This window comes from Phoxinus phoxinus (assembly GCF_949152265.1).
Source record: "Phoxinus phoxinus genome assembly, chromosome: 19".
Taxonomy (NCBI): domain Eukaryota; kingdom Metazoa; phylum Chordata; class Actinopteri; order Cypriniformes; family Leuciscidae; genus Phoxinus; species Phoxinus phoxinus.
Window position 1 is genome coordinate 30,507,401 of NC_136894.1, and position 23,080 is coordinate 30,530,480.

At 37.6% G+C, this 23,080-nt stretch overlaps 1 protein-coding gene across 4 annotated transcripts; it reads left to right on the plus strand.

Moving 5' to 3' along the window:
- Positions 1–1,211: 1,211 nt before the first annotated feature.
- LOC306987017 (patr class I histocompatibility antigen, alpha chain E-like) lies at positions 1,212–22,379 on the plus strand. 4 transcript variants are annotated; one of them, XM_079590912.1, is made up of 23 exons: positions 1,391–1,505; positions 1,714–1,865; positions 3,727–3,999; positions 4,510–4,770; positions 4,853–5,140; positions 5,233–5,343; positions 5,532–5,573; positions 6,458–6,498; positions 6,794–6,821; positions 7,100–7,141; positions 8,997–9,053; positions 15,593–15,673; positions 15,751–15,813; positions 15,930–15,971; positions 16,864–16,941; positions 18,018–18,059; positions 18,231–18,293; positions 18,400–18,441; positions 19,001–19,063; positions 19,162–19,203; positions 19,296–19,361; positions 19,466–19,504; positions 19,666–22,379. In XM_079590912.1, the coding sequence occupies exons 2-23, from the start codon at positions 1,811–1,813 to the stop codon at positions 19,668–19,670; spliced, it is 1,824 nt and encodes a 607-aa protein (XP_079447038.1). In that variant the 5' UTR covers positions 1,391–1,505; positions 1,714–1,810; the 3' UTR covers positions 19,671–22,379. The 4 variants fall into 4 exon arrangements, with proteins under 4 accessions (XP_079447041.1, XP_079447038.1, XP_079447040.1 ...); XM_079590913.1 differs by lacking the exons at positions 1,391–1,505; positions 1,714–1,865; positions 3,727–3,999; ... (6 more) ...; positions 7,100–7,141; positions 8,997–9,053 and adding exons at positions 12,342–12,512; positions 12,776–13,039; positions 13,374–13,634; ... (2 more) ...; positions 15,258–15,302; positions 15,410–15,475; XM_079590915.1 differs by lacking the exons at positions 15,593–15,673; positions 15,751–15,813; positions 15,930–15,971; ... (7 more) ...; positions 19,466–19,504; positions 19,666–22,379 and adding exons at positions 9,152–9,229; positions 9,585–9,647; positions 9,737–9,778; ... (1 more) ...; positions 10,050–10,088; positions 10,249–11,534 and having other exon boundaries at positions 1,212–1,437.
- The last annotated feature ends 701 nt before the right edge of the window (positions 22,380–23,080 follow it).

The following is a 23,080-nucleotide window of genomic DNA, read 5'->3' on the forward strand; positions in this document are numbered from 1 at the left end:
TATTGAATAAGTACTAGTATCTAATGAATAAGTACTAGTATCTAATGAATAAGTACTAGTATCTAATGAATAAGTACTAGTATCTAATGAATAAGTACTAGTATCTAATGAATAAGTACTAGTATCTATTGAATAAGTACTAGTATCTAATGAATAAGTACTAGTATCTTTAAAAAGGTACTAGTACTTAAAGAATAAGCACTAGTATCTAATGAATATGCACTAGTACCTAAAGAATAAGCACTAGTATCTAATGAATAAGTACTAGTACTTAATGGAATAGATACTAGTATCTAAAAAATAAGTACTAGTAGCATGAAAATAGATACTAGTAGGCTTAAATGATTAAATGTTAAAACGGCTTGCCATAAGTATCTATTAAAAGGTACTAGTATCTAAAAAATAAGTACTAGTACCTAATGAATAAGTACTAGTATCTAATATATATGTACTAGTCACAATTGGAATAGATACTAGTCAGATGTGAATAGTTGATATCTAAATGACAGATCCCATAGAAGTCAATGGCAAAAACATTTTTTTTTTACTAGTAACAAAAAAATAGTGACTAGTCACTATTTAAATAAGTACTAGTATCTAATGAATAAGTACTAGTATCTATTGAATAAGTACTAGTATCTATTGAATAAGTACTAGTATCTAATGAATAAGTACTAGTATCTATTGAATAAGTACTAGTATCTATTGAATAAGTACTAGTATCTATTGAATAAGTACTAGTATCTAATGAATAAGTACTAGTATCTATTTATTAGGTACTAGTATCTAATGAATAAGTACTAGTATCTTTAAAAAGGTACTAGTACCTAAAGAATAAGCACTAGTATCTAATGAATAAGTACTAGTACTTAATGGAATAGATACTAGTATCTAAAAAATAAGTACTAGTAGCATGAAAATAGATACTAGTAGGCTTAAATGATTAAATGTTAAAACGGCTTGCCATAGTACTATTACCTAAAGAATAAGCACTACCTAAAGAATAGGCACTAGTACCTAAAGAATAAGCACTAGTATGAATAGGCACTAGTACCTAAAGAATAAGCACTAGTATCTAATGAATAAGTACTAGTAGCATGAAAATAGATACTAGTAGGCTTAAATGATTAAATGTTAAAACGGCTTGCCATAACCTTCAGACTGACGGCTGAAGGTCTGGAATTCATAGCATCTTTCTTTGGCCAAGGCCCGCCCATAAGGCCGTTTGACCGACATGTCACACAAACAATTACAGTTCGTAATTTCGTTCAGCGTCACGTTTCGGTGCGTGGAAATGTCCCCACAACAACAGACCGCGTGCAACAAGTCTCCACTAAGTGCCTCAAACAAAACTCCTGGACATCTCTTAAAGAGTCTATGCCGTGAGCCTCGCATACTTTCTACGTTTAGCTGATCTTGATGCTCATTGTCACTCATGTAAGCACAACAGTTTTTCTTCCGCAATCACACGTCTGCGCTTTGTTTCCCGGCGGACCGAAAATGTGGTAAAAACAAACTGGATAAAATTTCCTGTGTAATTCTTGTACTTATGACTCGTGACACACTTCTCTTTTCCTGTGTATTCTGTGAACGTTTCATTGCGTATATGGTGACTAATACGATTGTGTAAGTACAATGCACAACAGTGACTGTAAAACATTTTGAGTTTGGATATTTATGGTCGTTGGGCTGGTTTTGTTTTTTCTTACACAGACATGGCAACCCTGCACAGCATCATTTTTATTTTCACATTTGTGAGTCTGTGAGTAGAGTTTTTTTACAGTTTCACGCTGAAACCCAAAGACCAGGAATGGCCTCAATCAAAGTCCTCCTCCTGATCTCAGCTATATCTCTCTCTCAGAGTGGTAAGGAATCTTCTTTTGACTTTTGTTTTCATTTTCTTACATGCACATGTGTCTAGAGTGTAAAGATTATTTATTCACAAGGTTCAAAATGATCTGTGCTGAGAGAATGCAGAAAATTTGGTCCAGTGTGTTTGATTTTACCTTTAAATTGATCAAGTTTAGGGGTAAAACTTCACAATAATGTCCTACAAAGGTGTTCTTATACACACTATAGGTGATCTGAGCCATACCTGAGAATGTCTGACTCTCAAAGTCCAGTTCTTCTGACTAGTGTGATCACTCTGTACCTGTTACCGGGTGTTGTCCCTATTTCAACTCCCTGCCAAACATTTACCCCTCTTGTTGAAACCGCTACCTGATAACAAAAAGAGAATAGTTAGTAAGTTCAGTTAATTAGATCAGTTAGTTAGTTAAAGAGAATTAGTTCAGTTAGTTAGATCAGTTGAGAAAGTGCATGATATTCTAGTGGTCTATCCTCTGTTAGCATATAGCCTATTATATGTACACTGCAGTAACACTGCAATAAGGTTGCATAGTTTACATGAACAAGTCAATATTAGTATTTATTCATCTTTGTTTCTGTAAGTAAAAATATAACTGTGCTAAGTAATATTAACAGATGCAACTTTTGATTTTAATAATGTATTAGTAATGTTTAAATTAACATTAACTACACTTAATCAATTCTTCAAAAGTATTTTTATTAGGGCTGTGAAACGATTAATCGCATTTGAAAATAAAAGTTTGTGTTTACATAATATATGTGTGTGTACTGTGTATAATTATTTTGTATATATAAATACATACACATGCATGTATATATTTGAGAAATATTTGCATTTATATACTGCATATATATTTTTATATAATTTATATTAGAATATGTGATATCAAATATAGAAATATTTGGTAACACTTTACAATAAGGTTCATTAGTTAACTACATTAGTTAACGTTAACTAATAATGAACTGCACTTATACAGCATTTATTCATCTTTGTTAATGTTAATTTCGACATTTACTAATACTTTATTAAAATCTTGTTAACATGAGTTAATGCACTGTGAACTAACATGAATAAACAATGAACAGCTTTATTCATATTAACTAACATTAACAAAGATTCATAAATACTGTAACAAATGTATTGTTCATGTTAGTTAATACATTAAATAATGTTTAATAAATGAACCTTATTGTAAAGTGTTACCAAATATTTTATATATAAATAACAAATTTTTCTTAAATATATACATGCATGTGTGTGTATTTATATATAGAAAATAACTATACACAATACACACATATATTATGTAAACACAAACTTTTATTTTGGATGCGATTAATCGCGATTAACAGCCCTAATTTTTTATTTTATTTTTTTTTGTACACATTTTTGCAGTAAAATAAATTATTTCCTGTCAGTAATTGTCTCGGATAGTGTGACTAGTATAATCCACAGAGAAAGATGCGTGACACAGGATGAAATATATACAAATAAACTTTAATAAACATTCAGAGAATTTCAGAACTAACTCTACACAACAGACCGAGACCACAAGTAAAAAAAAAAAAAAAAAAAAACCTTAAATAGAAACTAAACCTTTCTCAATGCCAAGAGCATTAATAAATAAATAAAAGCGAGATAAATTCAAGTGCTTTTACTAGGAAAAAAGCAAATGAAAGGTCGCATGTGACCGAAAGCACTTGACTTTATCTCGCTTTTATTTATTTATTCATGCTCTTTTTTACTAACATTAACAAACGAGACCTCATTTTAAAGTGTTACCGATTTAGGTTAAACTGTGGACATGCATGACATTTTTCTTGTTTGAACAAGTTTTTTTTTCTTCATGTCAGAAATGCACTCTCTACACTACACATACAGCGCCGTATCTAAACCTCTGATCTCTGGAGAAGTGTATGAATCCTACAACTCAGTCGAACTCGATGCCACACAGATGAGTTTGTGTAACCGTGTGAATAAAGCAGATTTCATGACTCAGTTGTGTGAGGAATCTGAGAGACTCTTTAATGAAAGTGATGATCTGCATTATAAACAACAGTGGCTTCAGAGCAACATTAAAACACTGATGGAACACGAGAGGACTGAGAACAGCACACGGGACACGGGTAATTATGTTTATGGGTCGGTTTGGGGGTAAGATGTGCCATGTCAAGTCATTTGAATAATTGAGGAATGCAAGAGTGGTTTTCACTTCCAGTAAAAATTAACAGATATGAGAAGAACAAACAAACTGATTTGAAAGTCTAATTTGGTTGCATATTATTCATATTTTCTTAAACCAATTGAACAACAAATTTAAGATTCAGAGTATTTGAATGAGATCAGTTTTCAACATTTTGTTATAATATTTATATGCATGCGCATATATAAGAAAATCACTTGCCTTTTTTGACACCCGTGTGTTGCTGTACTATCAGTGAAGATTTAAGATGTGTTTTTCTCTAAAAACAACAAGGCAAATGTGATGGACTGTTTCTAAATATTTTGGGTACATTACTAAAATTATGCTCAGTTTCCTAGACAGCACAGCTGTCCTCCACTTGTAATTTATTAGAGTAATATCACTGTCACATTTAGTGAATTGTATCTTCTGGTCTTATCTTCTATTTCTCTAGATCTTCATGTTCTTCAGTGGAGGCACGGCTGTGCGGTTGAACGTCACTCTAATGGTTCAGTAATGTTTCTTCATGGCTTTGATGAATACGCCTATGATGGCCAGACCTTGACCTTTGACCTCTCAGTGCACTGGAAGCCTTTAGTCCTCGACCATGACATCCTCTGGGACAGAGAATCGGTTTCCAGCCTGGAGAGGAAATGTGTGGAAACATTAACCAGATTCACTGAACTTCAGCGAGAGGGAAAGATCATCATGGAATGTGAGTTTACATCAGAATCTCTGGTTATTATTGTAATGCTTTCTTTCATGCAGGTTTATTATCTTCATTGTCTGTCCTGCAGCTCGTCCTCGGGTTCACACTCTTGTAAAAGCGTCTGGATCTTCAGGCCTGTCTCTGCTGGTGTGTTTGGCCACAGGCTTCTACCCTGAACATGTGCAGATGGAGATCCGACACCGACACGATCAGACGCCGTTCCCTGATGATCAGCTGAACTCAGAGGGAATCCGACCGAACGCAGACGGATCCTTTCAGCTGAAGAAGAGCCTGGAGATCCTGCCGTCTGAGAGATCACAGTACCAGTGTGTGGTGACGCACCAGACTCTGACTGACCCGCTCATCGTCAGCTGGGGTAACCGTTCATCACAGTTAATGTTCACAAGATCACTTCATTACTGTTACGTCTGCTTCAACTGAACTAAATCTTTTGTTTTTCTGTGACAGATGAAGCGAGTGTCCTGCTGCCGGTGCTCACTGGATTTATAGTTGCTTTAGTTGTTCTCGCCATCATTCTTCTTGTTTTTTATCTTCTGAGAAAATGTGTTAAACGTCGAAGTGAGTATTATTTCTGTAAGTCCTTTATATAGGATGAATAGAAGGGCAGAATGACTGACAGGAAGTATACAGTTACCGGTGTAGAGTTGAAAATCATGCTTTTCCCCATTATTGTTGAATCACGGAAGCTACACCTGATATTTTGCCAAGAGATGTCTAATTATTATTATTATTTTTACATGTGTCAGACAGAGAGAAACAGCCACAGCTTTGGCTCTGTAACCCTACTGGTGAGGAGGTCTTCATTCCAGATTTCTCTTTTCCCCATTTCTCCATCCTCTCTCCCCATCATATGTTTCAGAGGTGTACAGTAAGATTGAGCTTATGTACACCACTGAGCGACTTTCAACTTCCTTGAAAAACATGTTGCTTATGTTTAAAAATGAAACGTATACCTCATGCTTACACATGGTACAATCCACTTTCCATATTAAGAAACTATTTCTCAGTGTATTTGTGGTACATTTACATCAGTTGAAAAATATTCCTTTCCTTGTAAATAACCTGCCAATTTTACACATGTAATGTATGATCATCATTGTGTAAAGTCCGGCTGAATTCGAACCAATGAGGGCAGTCGGTCAGCGGGGAAGGTCTTTGCGCGTCACTGTCTTTCCTTTTACGCAACAAAACAAGATTAAATGGAACACAATTCTCATATGTATTTTCTCGTTATTTCATCTGCCTCCATAAATGAAAGGGTTTTAATGATATCTGGGCATCATTAAAACATTAACGAATGTTTGATTATTCTCTTAAACTCTTGTTTATATTTTACCCGTTTAGACCAGGAAACTATATCGCTTCGAGTTCCTTACCCAGGTCTCCGACACAAGTGATCAGTCCTGGTGATCAGAAGCAGAGGCAATTGCTAAATATCTAGGATTTTGCCGTAATCCTCACATGCAACTCAAAGATATATTCAGTAGCCCTCTTGGATGTCCCTCAGGAACTTAACTTAACCGTTTTACTTTAGTAGGTTTTGCTTTTGCCAACATTAAAGACGCCAGTAGATCAACGTTACTTCTCTTTAATGGTTTTGGATTGGCCAAGCCCGTGATGGTTCATTATTCTAATTATATGTCTAATTATTTTAATTTTTTACATGTGTCAGACAGAGAGGAACCGCCACAGGATTGGCACTTTACGCCACTGGTGAGGAGATCTTCATTCCAGATTTCTCTTTTCCCCATTTCTCCATCCTCTCCCCATCATATGTTTCTCAGAGGTGTACAGTAAGATTGAGTTTATATACACCACTGAGCGACTTTCAACTTCCTTGAAAAACATGTTGCTTATGTTTAAAAATGAAACGTATACCTCATGCTTACACATGGTACAATCCACTTTCCATATTAAGAAACTATTTCTCAGTGTATCATGTGATCAGTCTTGTTGTGAATCAGAGAACAGAACTGTGTCATTAAACACTCCTCTCTCTATCTTTAAGGCAGACTTTTGTTCAGGAATATCATTTGGTAAGTCCATGTACAGTATATAACATTTTTATAGTTTAGGAAACTTTTTGTCAGTTTGATAAATTCAGATATTTCTGTGCTGTTTTTCTAAAAAATTGGTTTAGTCTTTCAGAACAATTATAGAATTTAGTCATATAATAGTATTCTGTGCCAATGATAAATATATTGCACACGCTGTTTATGAGTCAAGATACTTGCAACTTATCTCTCATCAAATCTGTACATCTCAAGAGATGTCTAATTTTTTTTTTTTTTTTTTTTTTTTTTACATGTGTCAGACAGAGTGAAATCGTCATGGCGTTCGCACTGTAACCCTAGAGGTGAGGAGGTCTTCATTCCAGATTTCTCTGTTCCCCATTTCTCCATCCTCTCCCCATCATATGTTTCTCAGAGGTGTACAGTAAGATTGAGTTTATATACACCACTGAGCGACTTTCAACTTCCTTGAAAAACATGTTGCATATTTTTAAAAATGAAACGTATACCTCATGCTTACACATGGTACAATCCACTTTCCATATTAAGAAACTATTTCTCAGTGTATTTGTGGTACATTTGCATCAGTTGAAAAATATTGAACTAAAGAGACTGCCTGTAAGAGTTAATATTTATGAACATAAATCATAATTACTTTTGAAATAATAATTCATTCTTTACTGTACTTTTATCCGGAGTGCTGATATGTTATTTACTCTCTTTAATTGTTCGATTTATTTAGCATAAAAAGCAACACATCATTAAGATATGGAGACAGATCAGACTCATTAATAATTCACGCAGAAAACCTGATTCACACATGCTTAGACAATTTCACATGCATGAAACCTAATTCACATACACACCAAAAAAATTCACGTGCGTGGAAAAAATTTTTCCCCACAAAAAACAATTCACATGCGCAAAATAAAATTATATATTCATAAAATATATTTCACCAATGTAAAACACAATTCGTAGATATACAACTGTGTGCAAAAACCTTTGAGTGTTTAAAATGTACGAGTTTATCCCTGAATGTGGACGTGCAATCGTCATTCACGTGTGAATCGCCTCGGATGTGTGTGTGTGTTTTTGAGACTTTCCTGGCAGAGCTCTTGACCCACGCGGGTCAGTCGTACTCTTTAGCCAATCAGATGCGAGCTTACCATTCAACCAATCATATATGGAATCCCCTGAGAGTGCATTCGAGGAGCACGGTTCTGCGCACCATTTGCGCAATACGGATTAATTAGAACGGAAATGAAGCCTCAATGAAGCTTTCAATCCAGCATGGCGAACGAAGAACGAGTACGAGTTTAGTTTATTTAATAAAAGTCTGAGTATACACGGTTTATCGTTTACACCAGGGGTGCCCAATCCTGCTCCTGGCGATCGACTGTCCTGCACAGTTCATCTCCAACCCTAATCAAACACACCTGAAGCAACCAATTAAGGTCGTTCGCCATGCTGGATTGAAAGCTTCATTGAGGCTTCATTTCCGTTCTAATTAATCCGTATTGCGCAAATGGTGCGCAGAACCGTGCTCCTCGAATGCACTCTCAGGGGATTCCATATATGATTGGTTGAATGGTAAGCTCGCATCTGATTGGCTAAAGAGTACGACTGACCCGCGTGGGTCAAGAGCTCTGCCAGGAAAGTCTCAAAAACACTCACACACACATCCGAGGCGATTCACACGTGAATGACGATTGCACATCCACATTCAGGGATAAACTCGTACATTTTAAACACTCAAAGGTTTTTGCACACAGTTGTATATCTACGAATTGTGTTTTGCATTTGTGAAATGTATTTTATGAATATATCATTGTATTTTGCGCATGTGAAATGTTTTTTGTGGAAAAAAAAAATTTCCACGCACGTGAATTTTTTTTGTGTGTACGTGAATTAGGTTTCATGCATGTGAAATTGTCTAAGCATGTGTGAATCAGGTTTTCTGCGTGAATTATTAATGAGTCTGATCTGTCTCCATATTAAGAAGCAAAACTAAATCAATTTGTCCCGTTCACATTCAACATCATCTCACTCAATACAAAACACAATTATTCTTCGTGCAAAAGTAAATCTTCTGAAATCTTTACACAGATCTCTGATGATAAACTGAAGTGACATGAGATGATATGAGGAAACTGACTGTGTTAATATTGTTAATAGTGTTAATATTCGTTCTTTTAGGTGAATTTGTAGACTTGGAAACTTGGGAATGGGAACTGGGATTGTTGGAGGAAATAAGTGAGTCTTAAAAAGCCAGGATGAAACAAAAAAATACTGTCACTAAATGCGTGAACATGTTTAATAACCATCATTTAATTTATTCTGAACTCCATCAGGACCAGAAAGATGTGAAGCTGCTTTAGACACTGATTCAGAAGAAGATCCCACAGATCCCAGTATGGAGGATGTTCACAGTAGGTCCTGAACGAACACACACACACACACACACACACACACACACACACACACACACACACGCGCACACTGACACGCACACGCACACTGACACACATACACGCACACTGACACACACACACACACACACATGCACACTGACACACATACACGCACACTGACACACACACACACACACACACACACACACACACACACACACACACACACACACACACACACACACACAGTGTGTGTTCACTCTTCCTCTCGTTCTGTCAGCTGAGGAGGATCACAGTAGGTCCTAAACACACACACACACCGCACACACACACACACACACTCAGTGTTCACTCTTCCTCTCGTTCTCTGCAGCTGAGGAGGATCATGACACTCAGAGTCTGTGTGAAACTGAAGCGACTCCAGCAGCAGCTCGAGGTCAGACACACACACACACACACACATCTGAGTTCATCTCTTATCTGACGCTGATTCTCATCTCACTCACTCCTTCATGACTTTCACAGGTGCGATGATGGGCTCCAAGAACATCTCTGTGCCTAACTTTGGTGAGTTAAGACGTTCTTGTGTTTTGTAGCTTTAGTCTGGCAGAAACACAGATGTGAATCTATAGATGTGTGTTTTCCAGCCATGGAGAGAGAAGACGCAGATCAGAACACCGTTACCCAGAATGCCCTGCTGTTACCACCGCCAAGTAATGTTAATAGTTTCTCCTTCAAATGACATTTTATTAATATGTGAAACATACTGTAACTACTCAAAGGGTTGCCAGATCTGCTGATTATAAAGATATTATAATGCTGTTGTTCTGTGTTTCAGGACGCTGCAGATCCAAGAACATTTCACTGCCAAACCTCAGTAATGTTTCAGTTCATTTCAATAAAGATACACAACATATTCATACATTTGCACTTGAAATGTTTGCTATTTAATTTAGGTGTTTTTAGAGCCAGAAACACAAAAGTTCTCCGGTTTTAAATGGCTGTCAGTCCAAATGAAATTCTGTTGTTTTCTTCAGCTCAAGACCGAAAGGACAGCGATGACTCCGGTTAGAAGATCGAGGATGTTCAGGTTGTTTTGAAGAATCAGATCTAGAGCTTTACTTCCATCAACAAAGCCAAAAGAAATCTGAACATCACAGTCATTTATACCTTTAATTATAAACGTGTGGCCGTTAATAAGAGAGATTTACAGGAGCATCAGGAGGTCAAACATCAGATCCACCGATGGACATTTGAGCACATCCTCAATGAAGCAGCAAAATGACGCTACATTTATTTACATGATTTGCTTTTATTGTTTTACTTGCATGACAATCCTGGTGAACTGCATCTACCTCTGGAGGAGTGTAATAAACGCATGAGTCATTATTTGTATTAGAAATGTATTGATAACCACCTGTTCGTAAAATCATAGATTTCAAAAGGTCCTTTGTGAAATGAATATGTTGGTTTATGTTCAAAAGAGATGCATTGCAAAGTGAAGTTCTGCTCTCCTCTTTCCCTTTAAAATCACTGCTTTACTGCAGCCTCTGAAAAGCCTCTACAATTAAACTTTTTGTTTCCTGAAAAAGTAGACATTGCTTGACACTAAAAATGTCCTCCTTAAAAAGCTGTGCTGATCTGTGTCCAGTCAATGACAACTTTAATGTTTGTTACAGTATCATCATCATCATCACTATGGGCTTTAGTGAATGCGAGAGCCTTAGCAGGTACACTGTAAAAAATGTGGCTGCGATTAGTTAAAATTTGTTGAGATAACTTAAATATCCACCTTAACCAAACTAAACTTAAGTTAACTAAACTTAATATTTTAAGTCAAGCTTGAACACATACTTTTTAAAGTTGAAACAATGTTGGATTTTAAGTTGTGCTAAATAATCGCAGCAATTTTTTTTACAGTGTATTTCTGAATTTAGGAGATGAGAAGGACATGACATGCAGCCGGTGATGAGGCTGAAACCAGCTTATTTAGTGCAAATTCGACGATTTAATGTAACTTAACACTATTTTATGTATCCACTATATTGATGATTGATAATTGTTTTAAGGATATTGGTTTAACTTATGGCCTTTTGGTGCACTTGAGCTAAACTAAGACTTGAGAGTTTGTAGATGTTTAAGAGGCTGTTATGTTGACCTTTATTTATTGCTATATTTAGGTGCTTTATTTTGATTTTAGAAAATGAACACGATTTCTCATATTACAAATCTTTTTTCTTCTTCTTTTTTCTCTCTTATTTCCACTGTCATGTACTCTTAGGTGTCGAGGACTAGTGCATCTTTATATGAGTAAAATACTGTTAAAATCAGATACTCTTAAGACTTTTACTCAAGTCGTATTGGAATTGGTGACTTGTAATGGAGTCATTTTCGCTGTAAGTTATCTCCCAGCAAACACATTTACGTTGTGGCAACGTTTGTGGCACGTTGCATTTCTGCTATGGCAAAGTTGCTGTCTACGTGCTCACAACATAGACGCGACAGGGCTGTGTGTAGCAACGTTGTTACGCGACATTCAGAGACTCGATCGTCTGACTATTTTTTTGTATGCTGATAGATATGCCTAGATATCCCCCATTTAGCATTTTAGATAATTATATACTTTTTAAATATTGTTTATCCTTAGGTCCTATTAATATTTAATCGGGCTATCAGTAAATTAGCCTAATTATAATCAACACCTGCAAGTGTAGCTACACTTTGAACAGTAAAAATGACAGAAAGGTTTCGTTAATTCAACTTTATTAAAACTGCATTATGGTAGGCTAATCAAATTGCACTTCCAAAAGTCATACATTTGTGAAAAAGTTTAAAAAAAAAAAAAACGAAATAAACGAATATACAAATTTATTTTAAGTATAATAAATAAACCATAAAAATCAAAGGCAGATCAGAACATTTAATGAACAAAACCGGGTTCTGTATGGCAGACAGTAGTCGAAGCCGGCCGAAAAAGGCGGTAACCGGAGAAACATCCACAAATCCAGAGGAGCAAAGAAACGAATGCGGTGTTATAGTTATAGAGACTGTAAAAAAAATAGGATGTTATTCAATCTTTTGCGGTCATCTAAAAAAAACACACGTAGGCTAGCCTACACCCAATCCATTGAAGAAAATCAATAATCAGTTCTACCGCTTTAAATGCAAACACGGAAAATTACGTCCACATGTAGGCTGCTATGCGGGAAAAATGCGGATGTATGAGAAAGCCAAATAATCTGCAATATGGACACTGTCAAAGTTCTGCTCCTGCTTTCCGCTATGTTGCCTTCTCAGAGTGGTAAGAAAACACCAATGCCTCCGTATTTTTCTGTGAAACGTTACATTCCCCTCTAGTGGATTATAATACGCATTCAGAGAGTGTGTTTTTGGGTTTTGTGTGTTGAGAGAATGCTGAAAAGTTCCGTACAGAATTATGTAACCATGTTTAATCCATTTATTTACCTTAAGATTTAGCTATTTTTGGGGGGCAGGTATAGGCTACGTTTAAACTTTTTTTGTTTTGTTTTTTTAAACAATTTTCTTCTTTTTTCCTAATTTCAGAAATGTATTCTCTATACTACATGTACAGTGTAATATCGAAATCTGGAGAAGTGTATGAATCCTACAACTCAGTCGAACTCGATGCCACACAGATGAGTTTGTGTAATCGTGTGAATAAAGCAGATTTCATGACTCAGTTGTGTGAGGAATCTGAGAGACTCTTTAATGAAAGTGATGATCTGCATTATAAACAACAGTGGCTTCAGAGCAACATTAAAACACTGATGGAACACGAGAGGACTGAGAACAGCACACGGGACACGGGTAATTATCCATTAACATTTTCCCATAATATTGTAATAATGCTTAAGGATGCACAATATGACAGCCTTTAATATATTTACTTGTTTCCACATTTTTTAAGATATTTGTTTTTATCTAGCATTAACCTATAGGGAAAAAGATGGCAAATTAAGTTAGTTTTGAGAAATTAATTTGACCTGCCATGTAGGAAAATCACTTTGACATGACCACTTTTTTTCATTAAAAAAGCTAATCTCTTTAATCAAATTTTATTCCTCTGTAATTTATTAGAGTAATATCACTGTCACATTTAGTGAATTGTATCTTCTGGTCTTAATCTTCTGTGTTTCTCTAGATCTTCATGTTCTTCAGTGGAGGCACGGCTGTGCGGTTGAACGTCACTCTAATGGTTCAGTAATGTTTCTTCATGGCTTTGATGAATACGCCTATGATGGCCAGACCTTGACCTTTGACCTCTCAATGCACTGGAAGCCTTTAGTCCTCGACCATGACATCATCTGGGACAGAGAATCGGTTTCCAGCCTGGAGAGGAAATGTGTGGAAACATTAACCAGATTCACTGAACTTCAGCGAGAGGGAAAGATCATCACGGAATGTGAGTTTACATCAGAATCTCTGGTTATTATTGTAATGCTTTCTTTCATGCAGGTTTATTATCTTCATTGTCTGTCCTGCAGCTCGTCCTCGGGTTCACACTCTTGTAAAAGCGTCTGGATCTTCAGGCCCGTCTCTGCTGGTGTGTTTGGCCACAGGCTTCTACCCTGAACATGTGCAGATGGAGATCCGACACGATCAGACGCCGTTCCCTGATGATCAGCTGAACTCAGAGGGAATCCGACCGAACGCAGACGGATCCTTTCAGCTGAAGAAGAGCCTGGAGATCCTGGAGATCCTGCCGTCTGAGGGATATGAGTGTGTGGTGACGCACCAGACAGGAAGAATAGAAGATTTCTGGGATTATTGCTTGGATTGTTCTTATAGTACTGAGGGTGAAACTATAAATGGTACTGCTGTTTGGCTGACCTGTGTTTTGCTTTATGGTTTCATATGAACACTTCATTGTACGTGCTACATTTGATTTTGCACCAGTATAACTAAACTAGGGATGCACTGATACCAGTTTCAGGCTCGATACTGGGCTCATGTCCTCTTACTCGTACTCATAAAAATGCTCCGATACTAGGCACCAGTTTATGTCCAGACAAAGAAACACTGACAACAGAGAGTATTAAGGGGTATAAAAAAGAAGGCTGTCTATGAAGTAAATGCATCTAATTAGTGGAATATGAAACGAAATATAGTAACACATATATAGCTGTGGTGCGCAAGCTTCTCGAGCGCATCCCTTTTTAACAGACGTCAAAGTTAGTTCAGTCGGATGTCAATGGCAAAGAAAGCCTGTAGGCATGTAGCTTATCATTAACGTTAACTGACGAGAGAGAGTTGAAATGTTGAATGCTCTTGATTGCTGATCGTTCACTCAGCACACGTGTCATTTGGATTAAAAGTTAAATTGTATATGAATGTAAAACATGAACTGTTACTTGATTTATGAAGCCCCCCCCCACACACACACACCCTGATTTGTTAATCAAACTGCTCTTGACTTAATAACTTTTGTAACTTTATAAAGATACATCTATATTTAATTTATACAGTAATGATTTATTGTTTTGTTTTCTCTACCCAATATACATTTAAAAATTATATATGCAGTAAAAATACAGGTATCGGTAGGCTATTCGGTATCTGCAATACCAAAAACGAAGGTCGAACTTGTTCTGGAAAAAGTGGTATCGGTGCATTCCTAAACTAAACTAATACTTGATGATGAATCATGGATCATAATCATCAGAATAAAATCACCTAGAATATGACAAGCAAATAAAATAGTAAAAGTACTGAAGAGCTCCAAACTGTGGCCGATATCAGCGAAGCCATCATAATGACCATTATCAGTTATGTGTGATTTTGGACCAAAACTTGACAAATAATGGATTTTTTGTTCTGTGACAGTTATAGTGAATCGAGAGCGGAAAACCAGCTTACCGTCGCTGTGGTTTCCAGTCATTGGATCTTGTATTTTTGTTTTCTTAATTTTCCTCACATTTAATCTACTTAAAAAGTATGGTAAATATATCCAATACCATTTAAATCCCTTAAAGTCATAAATACGGATAGAAGAAGAGAATGACTGTTCTAATGTTTAACATTTCAGGAAAGTGGGACACACTGAAGGATCCATCACTAGTGCCACTCTCAGGTGAGTCTGACTCTTCTAGAAGTTATTAAAGCACAACACAATGTCTCCGTATGTCTCTCTTATGGACTGAGCATCTGTGTTATTTATTATTTTATGTGATTCTGCAGCTCTTCATAAAACACAGATGAAACCAGAACTCCCGGAGGAAATAAGGGAGTCAGAATTGCTAAAAGGCCCGTAAATTAAACTCTGCATTTAAAAACGTTTGGTTTACTGTCACTGTACAGCTGATGACTAAATGCATGAACATGTTTAATAACCATCATTTAATTTATTCTGAACTCCATCAGGACCAGAAAGATGTGAAGCTGCTTTAAACACTGATTCAGAAGAAGAAGATCCCACAGATCCCAGTATGGAGGATGTTCACAGTAGGTCCTGAACACACACACACACACACACACACTCTCACTCAGTGTTTGTTCACTCTTCCTCTCGTTCTCTGCAGCTGAGGAGGATCCTGACACTCAGAGTCTGTGTGAAACTGAAGCGACTCCAGCAGCAGCTCGAGGTCAGACACACACACACACACACACACACACACACACACACACACACGAACATCTGAGTTCATCTCTTATCTGACGCTGATTCTTCATCTCACTCACTCCTTCATGACTTTCACAGGTGCGATGATGGGCTCCAAGAACATCTCTCTGCCTAACTTTGGTGAGTTAAGTTGGGTTTATGTTGATTTGATTTTATTCTATGTATAGTTTTAGCCAGCTGAGAAGGACAGTAGGTCCTGAACACACTCTCTCTCACACACACACACACACACACACACACACACACACACACACACACACACACACACACACACACACACACACACACACACACACAGTGTTTGTTCACTCTTCCTCTCGTTCTCTGCAGCTGAGAAGGACAGTAGGTCCTGAACACTCTCTCACACACACACAGGGGCGCCGTATAGGGGGGAAAAGTTAGGACAATTCCAAGGGCCCCTGACTGACAGGGGCCCCAACAAATAGGTAAAAACTAAAACAAAATTGTTTTATTATATTATACACTATATAAATTATCATCATTGAGTATAGTTCAAATAATAATAAAATGAATGATGTCTTTGATTTTACTTATTTTGAAATATCCCCATTGACCAAAAAATAAAACATCAATATTGACCGACCACCCCCCTGTATCTGCATGAAATGGTTTGGTCCTGCCTTAGCGCACTCATGATCAGTGACGGACGCGGTGATTAGTTAGTTGCAGACAGTCACGGCACGCTAGAAATACAGAGAGATCATAATGTTGAGAAGCAAAATAAAATCTGGTTTTCAGAAAAGGAAAGAGAGAAAGGAGAGAGAGGAAAGACGAAAAAAAGGGTGTATTTCTGTATCCCAGTTTTTCACCAAGAAAGGTGGGTAGCCGTTAGTCTGTGAGTGGTATTATTAACCTGTTGTCCATAGTGAAATAAGCTAGCTAGCTGCAGGCTAGTGTTAGCTAGTAAGCCTATATTTTATCAACATTTAATCAGTGCAGGGAAACTTTTAGCAAGATATTCACATTAAATCATTGTCCATGCCCCTTTTAGCAGACTTAACAACAGAGGAGTCACCAGCACCCCAGTCTCCCCATAACTGCAGCACCCCTCCCTGTCCCAGTAAAGAAGGTGAGCAACACTGTGGTAATGACTTAGCATCATTACAGGGAGACTATGTGTGGTTCTCTGTCTCTAATCTATTGCTCTTTTTTTACCATAACAAAAAGGTAAAAAAAATATTACCATAAATATTTATTAATGACAGAAATCAAACACAAATAATTTTCTCATAATGTGACCATTATGACATAAAAACAAAACTCCTGTCTGTACTGGATGCAGTTAGAAACAATGAGTAGTTTACCTCAACCTGCATATAAATTACAGACAATATTAAAATAATCCAGTTTGATGCGTTCATTTAGATTGTATTTTGGCCGTTAAATGACATCTATAATACAGACTATATTATTCCCATCATGGAGGGGCAATTTATTTGAGAAGCTTTGGAATGAACGATGTCCACAAACAAGGTAGAGTATGTTGCATAATTTTATGAAAGTATGATGTATTGCGACATCAGAAACGACGAAAAACAAAATAATGACTATTGTAACGCTTGCCGTAAAGCAAGTCAAATTTGTAGTTTCTTATGTCTTATTCGAACTACAGAAACACGACCCGATCTGGCAAATAATATCTGATCTGTGGTAATAACAAATATAGAGACGCAAAGCGGAGGCATAAGTGCCTTTCACCCTGTTACAACTTGATGAACCACTGAAACTATTTTGGAAACATTATTTTAAGGTAAAAATGTTTACATACTGTTGCTTTAAGGACATTTTTATGGTGGCTTTTAATCTGGCATCAAATAGTGAACTGCATAATGTATGCAGACTTGTATTTACAAATCACCAGCAGTAAATATTGTGCTAGTACTAGTATTGAACTACAAGAAGCAAGACAGTTGCAAGGCTTTGATTAGAGTTATGTAAAGCTTTTGATGGGACAGTTAGGTCCTAGAGATTTGGTGACAACAGCTGCGCAGAGGGGGCCCAATTCGATTTTTTTGTCATGGGGCCCAAAATTCCTGGCGGCGCCCCTGCACACACACACACACACACACACACACATGAACATCTGAGTTCATCTCTTATCTGACGCTGGTTCTCATCTCACTCACTCCTTCATGACTTTCACAGGTGCGATGATGGGCTCCAAGAACATCTCTCTGCCTAACTTTGGTGAGTTAAGATGGGTTTATGTTGATTTGATTTTTATTCTATTTATAGTTTTAGCCAGCTGAGAAGGACAGTAGGTCCTGAACACTCTCTCACACACACACACACACACACACACACACACACACACACACACACTCAGTGTGTGTTCACTCTTCCTCTCGTTCTCTGCAGCTGAGGAGGATCATGACACTCAGAGTCTGTGTGAAACTGAAGCGACTCCAGCAGCAGCTCGAGGTCAGACACACACACACACACACACACACACACACATGAACATCTGAGTTCATCTCTTATCTGACGCTGATTCTTCATCTCACTCACTCCTTCATGACTTTCACAGGTGCGATGATGGGCTCCAAGAACATCTCTCTGCCTAACTTTGGTGAGTTAAGATGGGTTTATGTTGATTTGATTTTTATTCTATTTATAGTTGCCAGCTGAGAAGGACAGTAGGTCCTGAACACTCTCTCTCACACACACACACACACACACACACACACACACACACACACACACACACACACACACACACACACACACAGTGTTTGTTCACTCTTCCTCTCGTTCTCTGCAGCTGAGAAGGACAGTAGGTCCTGAACACTCTCTCACACACACACACACACACACACACACACACACACACACACACACACACACACACACAGTGTTTGTTCACTCTTCCTCTCGTTCTCTGCAGCTGAGAAGGACAGTAGGTCCTGAACACTCTCTCTCACACACACACACACACACACACACACACACACACACACACACACACACACACACACACAGTGTTTGTTCACTCTTCCTCTCGTTCTCTGCAGCTGAGAAGGACAGTAGGTCCTGAACACTCTCTCACACACACACACACACACACACACACACACACACACACACACACACACTCAGTGTTTGTTCACTCTTCCTCTCGTTCTCTGCAGCTGAGGAGGATCATGACACTCAGAGTCTGTGTGAAACTGAAGCGACTCCAGCAGCAGCTCGAGGTCAGACACACACACACACACACACACATGAACATCTGAGTTCATCTCTTATCTGACGCTGGTTCTTCATCTCACTCACTCCTTCATGACTTTCACAGGTGCGATGATGGGCTCCAAGAACATCTCTGTGCCTGACTTTGGTGAGTTAAGATGGGTTTATGTTGATTTGATTTTTATTCTATTTATAGTTTTAGTCAGAAAGACACTGGATGTGAAATTAGTTTTTTTGCAGCCATGGAGAGAGAAGACACCGATCAAAACACCATTACCCAGAATGCCCTGCTGTTACCACCGCCAAGTAAGTTCTGTAGTTTCTCTTCAAATGATTTGGGTTTATATACACACACATATATATATATATATAGGCCTAAACACACACAATGCTGTTATTCTGTGTTTCAGGACGCTGCACATCCAAGAACATTTCACTGCCAAACCTCGGTAATGTTTCAGTAATTTCAACAAAATATAAATTACAATAATAATCTGTCAGTAATTTACATTTGAATAGTTTTCTATTTGATATTGGTGTTATAAAAAGAGAACTTTTGCAGTTTTTAATGACTGTAAATGAACAGTTTGTTTGTTTGTTTGTTTTTCAGTTTAAGACAGAAAAGACACCAGTGACTCCAGTCAGAAGATCAGGCAGTTGCTCATGGTCTGTTCTGGTTGAATCAGATGTTACATCTTCATCATCACCATCATCTTCATCATCATTTTACATTTATGCATTTGGCAGACGCTTTTATCGAAAGCGACTTACATTGCATTTCAAGCTTCACATTTTACATTCTTATCAATTCTTGCTTTCCCTGCAAGCGCCAACGCTCTACTGTTTGAGCTACAGGAAGGCCCTCATCATCTTCATCATCATCTTCGTCATCTTCATCATCATCTTCGTCATCTTCATCATCATCTTCATCATCAATCCCAAAAGTATGTGGACACCTGAACATCACAGTCATAGGAGGTTTCCACAACGTCAACACAGTTTTCATCAGACACTGTCTTATGAGGATATGTGGTCAGGAAACATAATGGCCATGTTACGTAACAATATACACCACACCGACACACACCAGCTCTCCGTTTCTTCTAATTCAGCTTTTTCTGAGCGGGCCTTTTTTAAATTCATGTGCATCTCTTCTCTTCTCTGATGATGAGGGCGGAGCAACCTGTCACTCACATGAGATCAGCCAATAGCAAACCACCACCATCCAATCAATTCCTAACAGACGAAATCAAGCCCCGCCCACATTTGTTCTTTTTCCAGAAGTGTTTCTCTCAGATATTCATCTCAATATGGAAGAAAAGATTATCTCAACTTCCGTTTCATGTCGACTTTGAGGAAACTAGACACTAAATTTAGTCAGCACACAGCAGGCTGTTACTTTAATGTTATTATTCTAATATTATTTTACTGACTCATACTGAGTTATGGAAACCTGTACATACCAGGGGGAATAAAGTACTGTTTTTGAGGCCAGGAAAAGTCATTAGAGTAATAAATAAACTGTTGCATTTTATAGTGACATTTGGAAAGGCAACTTTTCTAGTTTTGCACGGCTCTAAAATACTTTATCGGCACATTGCACTCTTTTCTGTATGACATGGTGCCTGCCTGCACAATCTTATATTCAATGTATTCAAATTGTATTTTTTGCGGGTTTCTTTATGTGCTATAAACAATTGTAAACATATTGTATTTTTATAGTTTAGCCTAAAAGTATTTTTTACGGTATGCAGTAGAGTTATCTTTCTGCCTGTCATGTAGCCTACAGGCACCTTTTCATAAGCGGTTTGAAAGATTTTACTGTATATTTATTGTTTTCTCTTAATCGGAGCAGAGATGAACCAAACCAGACTGTATTAAGTTAGAGGTTTATTTATCTTGTGTCATTCAAGAGCTTTTATCAATGGAACATATTGATACTGTATTGACTTCTTATTTTAACCAGCAGAGGGCAGCATGAACCTGAGAGCCACAAACTTTTAAAGAATTCATGAAATTAAAGGTTTGTGGCTTTTATTGCTTGAGTGTTGAAATCACCTATATTGTGTAGTCAGAGTAGAGGTCTTCACGGGTCCAAAAATTCTTACCCGAACCGGAAGGGACCCGTAATTTGCTACACCGAACCGACCCGGACCCGACTATTATTTCAAAAGCTGGACCCGGACCCGTGCAGACCCGATACATTTTTTGTAAGCTGGACCCGAAACTGCCGGGAAGACACAGACCCGACTGGACCCGATTGTCACATTTTCCACCTTAAACTGCTATTACAAGTCAATAAACCTGTTGCGAAAATTTACAACTTTTTGTCTTACCTAATTTAAGGAGCCGTAGCAGCGTAAAGTTAGTAGTCTCTCCATCCTTTCCTTGTAACGTTACGTTACCTGACTGGCTGTGATGCATTACAATCCTTCGGCTCCGACAAGAAAGTTATCCATGTTATTCCTCTCGTTATTCCACCAAGTCCAAGCTTAATCCTTGTTATTTCAGCTTCAAAAGTCCACATGATGTCACGGACTCACGGTGACGGATGACAAATTAAACGAGTTAGCTGCTAACTCGCACAATAACTTTTGGCTGTTTGCCTTTTTGAACTATAATAACGATTGCTCGTTCAGTGCCATGGCCGCTGCGCTGACGTTATTTATCATCTCCGTGCTCTCTGCTCTGCATCATCGAGTCTGAATCTGACCACTAAAACTTTAAGATTGAACAAAACGATTAATTGACATTGTAAAATCTAAAGCGCGGTTTGGCTGTCCCTCACTGAAGCTCTGCTTCTGGTAACTGGTTGCCATAGAAACATGACACGCGCTTGACTGCAAATGCGCGCTAGCTGGATGGATCAACCTAAAATATGCTTTTTAACGCAATTTATTTTGAGTGTCAAAGTAAACATTCATGTGACAGTTCACCTCAGATTATGTTACTGATTTAAAATATATTAAATATGAGTGTGACAAGACGCATTTTTGAGATTTGATGACTCGCACGGGTATTACACACAATGTTAAACAGACCCGGGACCCGAAGTAATAGATTCGACCCGACCCGGACCCGGCTGATCATTTAAAATATAGACCCGAACCCGTACGGGTCCCGGGTCGGGTCCCGGGTCAACGGGTCAACGGGTTCACCTGAAGACCTCTAAGTCAGAGTCCTACTAAAAGTAACCAACAGTAGGATCATGTATACTGTACTGTACAGTCTCTCATGTATTTACAGTCTCTCATGTGAGCAGTATATGGATATATTTCACAGTGTTTACAGGAATCATATTAATAAATATAATTAAAGATTTAATTTATGTGTCTTTGAGTTGCTAATATATTTAATTAATATGTGAAACATACTGTTAACTGCTCAAAGGGTTGCCAGATCTGCTGATTATAAAGATATTATAATGCTGTTATTCTGTGTTAGGACGCTGCAGATCCAAGAACATTTCACTGCCAAACCTCAGTAATGTTTCAGTTCATTTCAATAAAGATACACAACATATTCATCCATTTGCACTTAAAATGTTTGCTATTTAATTTTGGTGTTTTTAGAACCAGAAACACAAAAGTTCTCCAGTTTTAATAGACTAAGTTCACATGAAATATTCTGTTGTTTTCTTCAGCTCAAGGCAGAAAGGACAGCGATGACTCCGGTTAGAAGGTTTAGGTTGTTTTGAAGAATCAGTTCTAGAGCTTTACACTCAATAAAACAATAAAGGACTGCCATCTCAGGGACGACTCTCCCATTTCAGAGCAAATATATATAACTGGTTCTGTGTCATATTTAAATGTCATGGTCATTATTTTCAGTGGAAACACGTCTTTTCTTTGTACATGAGGCTCATTATTGTGTTATTTGACTCGTTTACTTAACACCACGCTCTTTCTGTCCGTCTGAATAAGTTTGTGTTTAGTTTACTTTAGGTCAGTACCTTTGATTTTTGAATCCATAATGCGAAACTTCTTCTGGTCCTATTTCCTTAATCTAGAATTAATCAGTATTTC